This window comes from Osmerus mordax, chromosome 17, assembly GCF_038355195.1.
Source record: "Osmerus mordax isolate fOsmMor3 chromosome 17, fOsmMor3.pri, whole genome shotgun sequence".
Classification (NCBI taxonomy): domain Eukaryota; kingdom Metazoa; phylum Chordata; class Actinopteri; order Osmeriformes; family Osmeridae; genus Osmerus; species Osmerus mordax.
The window spans coordinates 11,059,524-11,071,704 of NC_090066.1; the positions used below are offsets into that span (position 1 = coordinate 11,059,524).

Genomic DNA, 12,181 nt, shown 5'->3' on the forward strand with positions numbered 1-12,181 from the left:
CTCTCGAATGTTACAATACTACATATATATTTTTTCACATAATAAACTGTATGGCAGTATGGGTATTGGGATGGGATCAATAAGCTATGTCCTCATGCAAAATGGTACCCAGAGGGGCAGAGCCAAGCACACACCAGCAAGTGAATCAAGGAGACTCCATTAAACACCACCATTGCAGTGCTGTTTAAACTGTGGGGCAGGTTCGGACCCACATCATTGCTGCCACATTTCATGCATATAAAACAAACTGAGATACTCAGTTAGCCACTCAGTTGACATTTGATTAATATTTGGTCTTTTAACATAATGACAAAGTGACCACACCATCCCAACCTACCACACTCACACCCAATGAGTTTCAGTTGACTGTTGAATTCAATTCTATATCGATTAGGGCTGTTAACTAACTCGAAGTCTGTGACTTTTGGAGCTGAGGGAAGGAGAGAGCTGGAGAGATGAGGACTGGCAGTGTGACACGGGGCTGTCCTCTCCCATCAGCGGCATGCCGGCCAGATGTGTCAGGAGCAGATGGAGCGTGACTGACGTCCGTGTCAGCTGGCAGCATTCTCAGAGGAGCCGCCAGCTAAAACCACCACCACAGAGGTTTTAAAACCACACACCTACAAAAACACAAACCTAAAATCAAGGGTTAGTCATCTTCAATACATTGCGGAAGCTGGTACTGATTGTACATTACCATTTCTGTATGATACACAGTAAGTATTTGGAAGAGAACAGACATCCCATAATTAAATTATTTTATTCTTCAATTCTTAGAAATTACACGCACCATGCACAAAGCACCAAACCATTACACAATATTCACACCCTGGACAAACTCCTGCATTTTAACATTTTGATTGACAGAGAACTCCCTTATTTGGTTGATGGTTCGATACTCTAGATTGACATGAATGAAAAGCATTACTAGGAAAGAACTCCTTCTGACATCACAGATTTAACCCAAAAGGATGTTGCATTACCTTGCTTCCTTCCAGAAATAGCAGGTGATGAAGCTATATGTAACGGAACAAAAAACTTTCACTCATTCTTAATGAGTACAATTAGTCATTACCTGAAGGAGGGCAGATGACAGATGAGAGGATGTGTGTGTTTTCAATGTATTGTAATTAGAAAAAGTGCTAGTTTAGCAGGTGTTAGTTTCCCCCAAAAACATGTAAACATATATTAAAGAGTGGTATACAGTAAAACTTTTTTTTTAAAGCCCCCAAAAAGTAGTTGGCTCAATTGTCAGGATTGGTATATGAAACTATTTTGGCCCTCAGAAATGACAGACTATATGTATTGTGTCACTAATGATCTCAAAATAGGCCTTACTCAAAGGTTTTGTTAAATATTGCACAAACTAATATAGTGTCATTTTTATATTTTTATGAGTTACTGCCACCATATTAATTACATATTGGAGGGTTCCCTGATGTGAGTCAGAAGTACATTGCACCAACTGGTCTAAATATTTGCACCCTTTCTGAGGTTTGTAGATATGCACCTAATTTCCCTGCCACATTCACATTAAGGCCACCAAAGTCTAAATGTTATGCACAGACCACCACAGGATGAAGATTGTTCTCTTTAAGATTAAAAAAATGACAGAAAAATTGTACAAAATCCACAATATCAGAATCAAGACTCGATTTACACCGCAAAGTGAAGCATTGGGTACTTAGAAGTACAGAAATGATTCAAATTCACATTTCCTCACAATAAATGATAACATAAGGCATCCTTAGGAGCTCACTGACAAAATAACAGACAATAGTTTTGATTGAAATATTGTTGAAAATGACATGCAATAACATTAACCCCAGTGCAGTAAAAATCAAATGCATTTTCAATCAGTAGTGCCAGCATATATACTATGAGCAATGTCTCATTAGAATCATAATAACATGCCAGTATGGGACAATTGTAACTCTTTGTAAGGTGTGTAGCATTTGGATTTAGGGCTTTTTCACAGGAAGTGCTTCTGATTTAGGATTCAGGACCGGACATTTACTGGGAAATACAGTTACTTATCTGTGCTGGATTGTTATTGTCGGGATTGATGCTAACTAAAGCTGTTTCCCTCCATATTGAAAAATCCAGGATTTTAAATAGCAAGTTCTAATGAAGACAACACCACCAGCCCTTGTCTCCTCCCCTTTTCATTCAACCAATACAGGCCACGTAAAGGCAAAATGGTGGTTGTGGCCACACTGTTGATTAAAATTACTTATATTGCTACAGAAAGAGGAAAGTTCAAAGGAAGCCATTTTGCCTCCTCACTCCACCTTCTTCAGAATGTAAAGGATTCCGATGTTGTCGATGGTTACAAAGGTAGAGAAGTCAGGTGACACATGGATCCTCTTCAGATTGGCTCCTGTGGGGTAGAAGGTCTGTAGGGCCTCCCCCTTCTCCACATCCCACCACTGAGAGAGAGAGAGAGAGAGAGAGAGAGAGAGAGAGAGAGAGAGAGAGAGAGAGAGAGAGAGAGAGAGAGAGAGAGAGAGAGAGAGAGAGAGAGAGAGAGAGAGAGAGAGAGAGAGAGAGAGAGAGAGAGAGAGAGAGAGAGAGAGAGAGAGAGAGAGAGAGAGAATGACTGATAAAGAACCCCTCTTGTGCTAAACAAATAGGTGTCTGGAAACACACACACACACAAATTCCACAGAGTGCCGCTCTCACAAGGCCCCTGTGTCAAACTTTTACCCCCACTGCTAATCTTTATCTTTAAGACCCATATTTCAGACCTAGTGACCAATGGTGACTATACTTTGATTTCTCTACATGCAGGTCACAGACACTTTCACACAGTTCCTGTTTGGCAGTAAATTCAATGGGATGAGAACGACCATCAAATATATTTGACAGTTCTACAGTCAAACTGACAACAGCACCACATCACTTACATCGTGAATCCACATGCACACACACACACACACCTTAGGCTGCTTCGCTAACTGATTCAGTTTAATCTGGGTTTAATGCTGCCATTTCCACTGAAGCTCCTTCTCCACGGGTGGATCATCAAAGGCGTATTAAGTCAATCATTTATAGGCTGGCCATGTGTATGTGTGAGTGTTAGCAAAGGTGTATGTTCTTGTGTGTGCAGGAGGTGGCACAGACTGAGGTATACCAGCAGTCAACTACCGAGGACTAGAGGGTTATCTATGAGGACTATAACTTCCATTCAAAATATCAAATCAATGGGTTTTATATCTCTACCATTGCAGCCAAGTATCCATAGCAGCTGATCTCTGTCTTTCTCCTGCTATGCAATAGGCTCTGGATACACAAGACATCCATAGGGGTTTGGGCATGGTTTGTAAACCTGTCAATAGGTCTAAGCTCTGTTGTCAATATAAATACCACCCCCCCCCCCCCCCCCACCACCCACACACACACACACACACCCACACACCGTACAGTACAATACAGCCTGGTGTGGGATGTTGCCTCTAACTCCACAGGGCAGACTGATGCCTTGTGTACCCTCAATGCCTATGAAGGCTGAGGCTAAAGGCTGAAAACTAGGCTTAATATCTGAATAGGATATAAGCCTTTTAGATAAAGGGGACCAGTACGTTCCAGTGGAAGAGGGATGGACAGAGGATTGAGGAGAGAGGGATGGACAGAGGATAGAGGGATGCATAGAGTATATGAACAGAGCAGAATTAAGAGAGGAAGGGAGTGTAATTAGGCCTGGCAGCTTCAGGGTGGAATCTCAGTTACACTTGGGGATCACTCCTGCTCTACGCACTTAACACACACATACACCCCTTGTCATTCAAATGCACGTGTTTCTGTCTCCCACTCTTGAATAGGCACAATCCTTTTGTACACTGGGCACTGGCAAAATCAAAACATGCCGACAACATGAGCAACACACAGAGGATGATGAGAAAGGGGAGACTGAAAGAGGGTAAAAAATATTTGTCAGAGAGGAGAGAAGGACACCTTGGGTATCGAAGAGACTGAAACACATGGATTGAAAAGTGGAGGGAGACAAATAACAGACACACTCCACAACTCAAACCCCCTATAAAGAGGATTAGTGCGCCATGATGTCCAGGGGAGCTGTTGAACGAGGGAATGAGATAAAAAGGAAAAAAATCAATGTGTGGTGGTTTGAGGTATGGATGAATGTTAAACGGAGAGAGGAGTTTAAAGTTGTGTCTGGTCTGGGCACACACACGTCGGGAACTTTGGATTTTTGACATACTTTTGTCATTTTCCATTGAGAATATTAAGGATTTTACAGAAATCATTCATTTACAATTAATAAAGCACTACTTTACTGTAGAACTGTTAAGAATAGAGTCAATGATTTTCCATAAAAAAAAAAAAAGAATGTTCCGTTTCACATTTTGGTGAATTCCGTTTTATTCTGTTTCGTCTAATTTTGTTCAGGTACATTGATTTCTTAAAATGAGTGAATAATATGTGCCACAAGTGACCCAGACCTTTTAAGATTGTTTGCCAGCCATCAACAGAACAGAAGACAAAAAAAACATTATTTGCAGGCGATGAGGGAGTGAATGTGACCGTGCACCGTGTGTGCACCGTTGAACAGGGGGGCGTGGCCGGAGTGTAGTTCAGCAGAGACGTGACATTTTCTCAGGGATTTTTTTCTTTATTTAATGTTTGTTCATCGCAACAATGAACAAACATTAAATAAAGAACAAAATCCCTAATAAGAGATGAGAGAAAAACGGAGCTGCCAGCTGTAGGTATGTAGCAACGCTATTGCTAAATAACTATTTAGCTGGTTGGCTGCATGACGCCGGTAAGTAGGGCACGTGAGATTGCTCACCAAAAGAACAAAGAGGAACCCACTTGTCTAGCAGATTAAAGGCCATATGGCAGGTTTATTTTTCCATCAAATTTACATTTACATTCAGTCATTTAGCAGACGCTCTTACCCAGAGCGACTTACAGTAAGTACAGGGACATTCTCCCCGAGGCAAGTAAGGTGAAGTGCCTTGCCCAAGGACACAACATCATTTCGCAAGGCCGGGAATCGAACCGGCAACCTTCTGATTGGAAGCTGATTCCCTAACCTCTCAGCCATCAGACCCGTTAATTTCCGCTATTTGCTTGTTGGTAATAAACATTTAAACTGTTATCCATTGTATTTTATGTTGTAGGGTGTCACAAAACGGAATATAATACGAAAAAGTAGCTACTTTTTGCAATGATTCTTCTTTCCCCCACAATGCATTGCATGACGTCACGTTGGGGAGACGACTGACCAAAGCCCGCTTAGAGACCATTGAAATCGATTAGAAATAAACACTAGGCTAGTACCAGAGAATGTCTAATATGGTATCTGCTAGTACCATCAAAACATGGGACAAATATTTAGGGAATCTAATCCCTAATCTCTAATAATATTTAATTAGCGATGATCTTGGGGGGATTTCTAGGTGGTATTGGCAAGTGAGCCCATAGCTAGCCCATAGCTGGGGCAGCTGGGGCTCAGGGGGTAGAGTGGGTTGTCTGTTAATCGCAAGGTTGGTGGTTCGATCCCTGACTCCTCCTAGGTCATGTGCCGAAGTACCTTTGAGCAAGACTCTGAACCCCAAGTTGCTCCCGACGGACAGGCCGGCGTCTTGCATGGTAGCTCGCTGCCGTCGGTATGTGTGAGTGAGAGTATGAATGGGTGAATGAGAGGCAAATATTGTAAAGCGCTTTGAGTGCCGCTAAGGTAGAAAAGCGCTATATAAATGCAGTCCATTTACCATTTAGCTAGCATGATGTCTTCTTCCTAGATCTAGATAAGTTTACCGGTAGTACTAGTCTACTTATCTGAACTACAGCTAACGACATGATTGTCCGGGACAAGTGGATTTTTTTGTAGGGCAGAGAAATGTACCTGCCCCACTGGACAAGTTTATACTCAAACCAAATAAAATGCCATGTTAATGTACTTGCACTGGCCAGCTTGCAAATACTGAGGATAGCCTACCGAAGTTGAGTTAGCCAATGTCGTTAGCGATGCTAGCTAACGTTAGTTTGCTAGCTGTATATACCATTTCACTGGGTCTTGCAGCTGTTTGATTGAAATGATTATGAAATGTTATGTTCTACCCATATATATACACATATATACTACCCATTTGCCTACTTTTGCAAGTCACATTATTTCCAAGCCCTGATAGTGTAACTGAGAAGACGCAGTATACTCTTTCAAGTAATAAGCCCCCGTTCGTATATATTGGGACAAAGCTGCAATACAGTACATAACAGAAAGTGTTTCATTCTGCAGAAATTGTGTAAATGTTTAATGTAACAAATACATTTTTTTATAACACCTCAATTGTTTCATTGATGTTTTCATCAATCATTTGTATAATACTACAGCTCATCTTCGTTGGTCAAAGGCACAATCTTTACCCGGATGTGACTTTTGTGCATGGAAAAGTGAAACGCAAATGTAGGGCTACTTGTCCAAAGCACAAGTGCCTCAAAATTTTTATTTCAGGCCCTGAATGATCACTGTCACTAGATATAAAGAAAACATTGACTTTCACTCGGTGCTATTCACTGACAGTAAAAAAAAATTGTACATGTGCACTGCTGTTCGTAGACTAGCTCCAGAGATCGTTGCTGCGTTGCTAAATGATAGCAACTCACCAGGGCACTTCACCAACTCTCCACTCATTCTCCTCGGACCATCCATTTAATTGGCTTTGAGGCCATCAGGTCTCGGCAATTTCTCATTTGCCCTCTCATGTCTACTTGGTTCGAAATTATACGGCTGCGGGCCATCATACACATTAGTGGTTTTTGCCACCTCTTCTTCATCCCAGTCAGTCGCCATAGTTCTAGTACTAGGCTGAGGCTTCTCTCCTCCACGACTCCCCAACGTGACGTCATTGCCCATTTGCGCTAATATGCTAATGCTAACACCAAAAACTGGTCTTTAACACCATTTGGAGACAGCATTTGGAGATATTTTTAATGATATACATATCTTGAGTGCTTCATGTACCCATTAATCAACAGTAATGTTTAACTTGCCATATGGCCTTTAAGACATGTTCATAGGTACCTAGCAAAAAGTAACCTCAACTTTCCTAGACTTTAAGCTATGGTACTAATGCCGAGGGCTCGCTGATACCGCTGTCTGTCTAGAACGGCGTATCTATGTGTCGTTGCTAATGTGTGCTGACGTTGTGACTGTGTGTCTGTATGTGAGAGAGACGCGTGAGTGACCGAGAGACGGAGGGAGAGCAGGGAAAGGAAATGAACGAATACGCTGCGTGTTTTAAATAGCGTAAACAAAATGTACAAAAGAATAACAAAACGCAATATGTGGCGCCGGTGTTGATTCTGTGGCGCACCGCCACAAATTAGTCTATGTGTGGGAAACACTGTATATTGTGTTTGTGTATAGTGAGTGTCTGTGTATATGTAAGGAAGAAATACTGCACAGCAGTGTGAATATTGTGATTTTACATAAGGTGGATGTGCATGTTGATTGACACTATGTGCATATGTGCACACTAATCCATAGCATTTAAGACAAAGCTCATGGCTCTGCAGTGTACAGTGTGGGGCCCTTGTCTACATGCACCGACACATGCAGAAGAGATGCATGGTCCTGCCTAGGGTTGATGACTCCCAGAGGAACACTGCAGCAGGAGAAATTGTCCTGTGTGTGTGTGCGTCCATATCCACTGTAAAGCAGATGGCTTATGAGCTGATATGAACACTGTTACTGTAGGAGTGCCTGATTTATTAACTTGCAAGAGATGCAGACAGAGAAACAATAGTGTGTGTGTGTATATTGCATATGAAAGTGTTGAGTTTGTTTTTCCAAGTTTGAAAGCATTTAGCAGAACCAGCACAGCTTGCTCCCCCTCCTGCCAACTTATCTAAAATTAACTCTAATGATGAGAACAATACAATTGTGGATGCTCACATACCCCAAACACCGGAATCTTCCCAGAAAAGACCCTCAGAAAAGACAGAAAAGGCCCAGGAAAAAGAGCTAGTAGAAAAGATACAAGGATGGATCCGTCCATCCTTTTGAGTGAAAAGTGAGGAAATGTATGATGGGAAAATAATAATTTGGTGAAAGAGAGTAGCAAAGTGAAAGAGTATAAAGGATATAAAGATGAGGGAAGTAGCAGCCTCCCTCCCTCCCTCCCTCCCTCCCTCCCTCCCTCCCTCCCTCCCTCCCTCCCTCCCTCCCTCCCTCCCTTCCTTCACTCATCCCACACATTTGGGTCACAATCAGGGCAACCCCAGATGCACCACGAATGAATGAGGTATGTGTGTGCTCTGCAAAAACTGCAATTTCTTGCGGTTAGCATGTGTGTAGCTGACTAAATGAAAATGTTTGGGTAAGGTTGTTGAGAAAAAGTGGTGACATTTTGTCATGTTTTAATACAGCCATGTTTAATTCACTTTACTGTGTTGAACATACGACATTGTCTTTAAATGCAGCCAATCAGAACAGTTTATGTTGAAACAGATTTCAACATAAACTTTCATGCTCAAATGTTTGCAAGGACTATGAATGTTATAAAATGTCCCTTTTAAGGGCTGTTTGTTACAGACAGCGTAAATTTACTTGAACACCAAGCAGTGTTCAAATGTGAATTGAACCAGTATATTGCAACTCTTTAGTAAACATATTCACCCAAATATATATTGAACCAGTTCAGGCTGCAAGAAAGTTTCAGTCAGTCCTCATTCTGTAGCTACTTAGCCAATCGAGCAATCTCATGGAACTAGCAGTGATGCATTATTTTATATATATTTTATCATTAAATATAAAACACTACAAGACAACAGTAACAGAAGTACTACATACTGTATGGTGAAGCTAATTCAAGTTCTACTCTTGCAGCCATGTTTGATTATTGCTCTTAGATAAAATGAATACAGATGGTTAGCATCAAACACCAACTCAGAAAAGAAGTTTTGGTGCTTCGTTACTGTAAAAAAAAAAATGCTGAGCCATCAGACTTAAGTGATCCTTGATAGGAACCTACAGGCAGTGGACAGGGACACAAAGCCTCCAGGTGTTTTGACCCAAAGCTAGACCTTAAAGCTAGACCTTAACCCAGCTGAAGAAGAAAGTGTCAACTCTGTAAAACAATACTGGTAAGTCCAAAATATATACACAGATTGTATTATATTGTGTGTGGGACATAGGCTACAGGTGCATCAGGAGTATTAGACTTTCAGTAAAGTAAGTAAACTGGGTCAGCGTCTATAGAAAAAGGGATTGAAACTGTCTGTCTGTTCTCCTGGCTTGCAACCTGTCTGTCTAGCAGTCTTCCTCTCCTTCAAGGCTGCTGAGTGTGATCTGTCTGTCTGTACGTCTGTCTGCCTCTTTGTCTGTGTCCTTCTGTTTGAGTCTGTCTCTTTGTTTGGTCTGCCGACCAATATGTTTGAGCTATGGAAGCCCTCCACCCTCCTTTCCCTCCCTCTCTACGTTCCCCTCCCTCCCCCCTCCCTGCAAAACTTTTGCAACAGGTAGCATTACACAATGTCATCTTTTGTAAAATCTCTTTACAAAACAAGAATGACACATCTCAACTCAAAAGTTTCGAGAATATGACTTAAGTATTGAAAAATAGGTCCTAGCAATTTTTTAAAGAATTGTAATATAGCAAGAGACTAATGAACGACACAGGCCTACTGTGTTCATTAGCTCCTGTAGCTAGTCCCAAATAACAGCAGGTCAACTATGATGCAGTAAAGAACCAGAACATTATTTTCACAAACCAATTTATGGGGCTATCTAATGGTTAACATCGGCCCCAGCTTGTTTCTATGGCTCAGTTTTGCAGTCGAACTTGAAATGGTGTCGTGTGGGAATGTGTCTACATGTAGTGTTACTGTGTAAGCCGAAGAGCTTGTTCAAACGCATGTCACTTGGAATGGAGTGCATGTGTTCGTGTGTATGCATGCGTCAGTATAACCTTAATTTGGTCCATATTATAGTAATGCCAGTGTAACTGGGGGGTCAGATGGCTGAGCGGTTAGGGAATCGGGCTAGTAATCAGAAGGTTGCCGGTTCGACTCCGGCCGTGCCACACAACGTTGTGTCCTTGGGCAAGGCACTTCACCCTACTTGCCTCGGGGGGAATGTCTCTGTACTTACTGTAAGTCGCTCTGGATAAGAGCGTCTGCTAAATGACTAAATGTAAATGTAAACTGTACTAAAGGTCTGCCTCTTCAAGTATCTGAGAAATTCAACATTGTTTATCTAAAATACATCCCTAAACAGTTTACTCCAAACATACCCAGCACAGTTTGTGTGTTTAAGAGAGAGGGAGAAAGTGCATGTGTAGGGCAATTCACCTTCCCTTTAGATAAATAGCTCATCCAGTATCCAGGGAGGAAACAAACAGCTGCCTTTCTTTTATCAAACCTCTCACCAATGTGTACGCACACCAGGGACCGAAAGAGAGAGGGAAGAAAGAAAATAAAGTAGATAGGCCAGCATAGTATTGAGTAGCTAGTATTTGCGTGTGGCCTTGTGCATGCGTGTCTGTGTGCGTCTCTATTATGACACATGCACAAGTCATGGTTATGGATTTGTTGGTGCATGTTTCTCAGTGTGTGTGTGTGTGTGTGTGTGTGTGTATATGTATGTATGTATGTATATCTTAACCCACAGCCGAACTGAGGGGAAATACTCTGTCTGACACACATGCCTAAATAATTCATCCAAGGCTCTGCTGACTGAAATATTGATGCAGAGACAATTTGCGAGCGTCCCTCCTCTTTCCAACCATTTTCTTTCTCCTCTTTTCCTCATCCTGCTCCTTTATATCTGTTATACTTATTTTGTCTTATTCTCTTCGTTGCTGCAAATACCACTATTTATGTTCCACCCTCTTTTTCACACTCCCCATCCCCTTGTCCCTCTCTTTCTCTTACCTTTTCCATTATGGAAAGACTGATACTTGGCATTGTTTGTGTGGATGCATATTCTACATATTGTGTGCATCTCTCTATTAGATCTCTGTCTTCTTTGCTCACATTCTCATACAACCCCCCCTCCCAAGAGAGTTCTAGAACTTCCCCTTCTCTCACAGACAAGACAATTAACCCCAGTTTAAATGAGAGGAGCAACAAACCTTGGCAATGAGGGGTGGGGATGAATATTTCACAACATAGTTGTGTTTACGGTGTAAGCATGGAAATAGACAGACGCACAAAGCCAAACTCAAGGCGGAGTGCTCCGATTGGTTCCTATCAAGAAATTCTGAATACTGGCAAAAGGGAGGAACAAAAATGCATCTGGAGATTACAAGTCGACCTTTAAGTTGCAGAGAGCACACAGGGATCCAGAAATACAGTAGACATTTACAAACTAGCATAAGCAAGCGGATAGAAAGTCATTCTCAAACAGCCTTCCTTTTCCTATTTTTCTACACAGAAAACCCACAGATCACACACCCACACATTCGAACTCCTCACAGACACACGTCACAGACCCTGACTTGAAAGGTAGGGGGTGCAGGTATTTTTAGCAGGGCGGGTCTCTTTGCTCTCTGCGGGGTGTGGTTCTGCTCCAGAACATCTCAGCAGGGTTTCACATCCGCTGAGAAAGACCTGATCAAATCAAACCTAAACAGTGAGCAAAACTGACAAAGTTGCCAGTTCAGTCTGCTTGCTTTCATGCGATAAGAAGACCGATCTGTTTCAGGTACATCTTATTTTCTACCAGTCACTGAGAATATTAGAATAATGACTGTATACACCCACAGAAATTAATTACAAGCTCCAGTCGATTTGGCAATAGTGAAAGTAAAAGGTTTTTTGCACTTTGTGGATGATTTATTTTATCAAGATAATAGATAGTCTAATAAACTAGTTTGTTCTGACCTCAAGTAAAGAGGCCTTGACTGAGTGCCTTTAGGTAATGAGTCACTGAGAGAACAAGCATTTACTTTGTGGTGGAACCAATCAACACTAACGTTACCCTCGTTCATTAGCGTTTGCACCTTTTCTCTTCCTCTCAGTTATCTAGTAATCCCTAGTTTTCCACCCATTATTTCTCCTTCTGCCTCTTTTTCTCTGTCGAGGGAAAGGTCGCAGTAACCTTGACTCCTCCATGACTCCACCTTTTGCTTTTTATTCCCTCTTTTTGAGGAAATGATGAAGATAAGTCATACCTCACTCGCCACCAGGGTCTCGTTAGCACAGTTAATGG

At 41.8% G+C, this 12,181-nt stretch overlaps 1 protein-coding gene across 2 annotated transcripts in view; it reads right to left on the reverse strand.

The window, feature by feature from the left end:
• Positions 1-744: 744 nt before the first annotated feature.
• apaf1 (apoptotic peptidase activating factor 1) overlaps positions 745-12,181 on the reverse strand; it is a 56,460-nt gene continuing 45,023 nt past the window's right edge. For both annotated transcript variants that reach the window (XM_067254094.1, XM_067254097.1), the window contains one exon: positions 745-2,429. In XM_067254094.1, the coding sequence (XP_067110195.1) occupies positions 2,283-2,429 (147 nt within the window). In that variant the 3' untranslated portion in view covers positions 745-2,282. The remainder of the gene's footprint in view (positions 2,430-12,181) is intronic.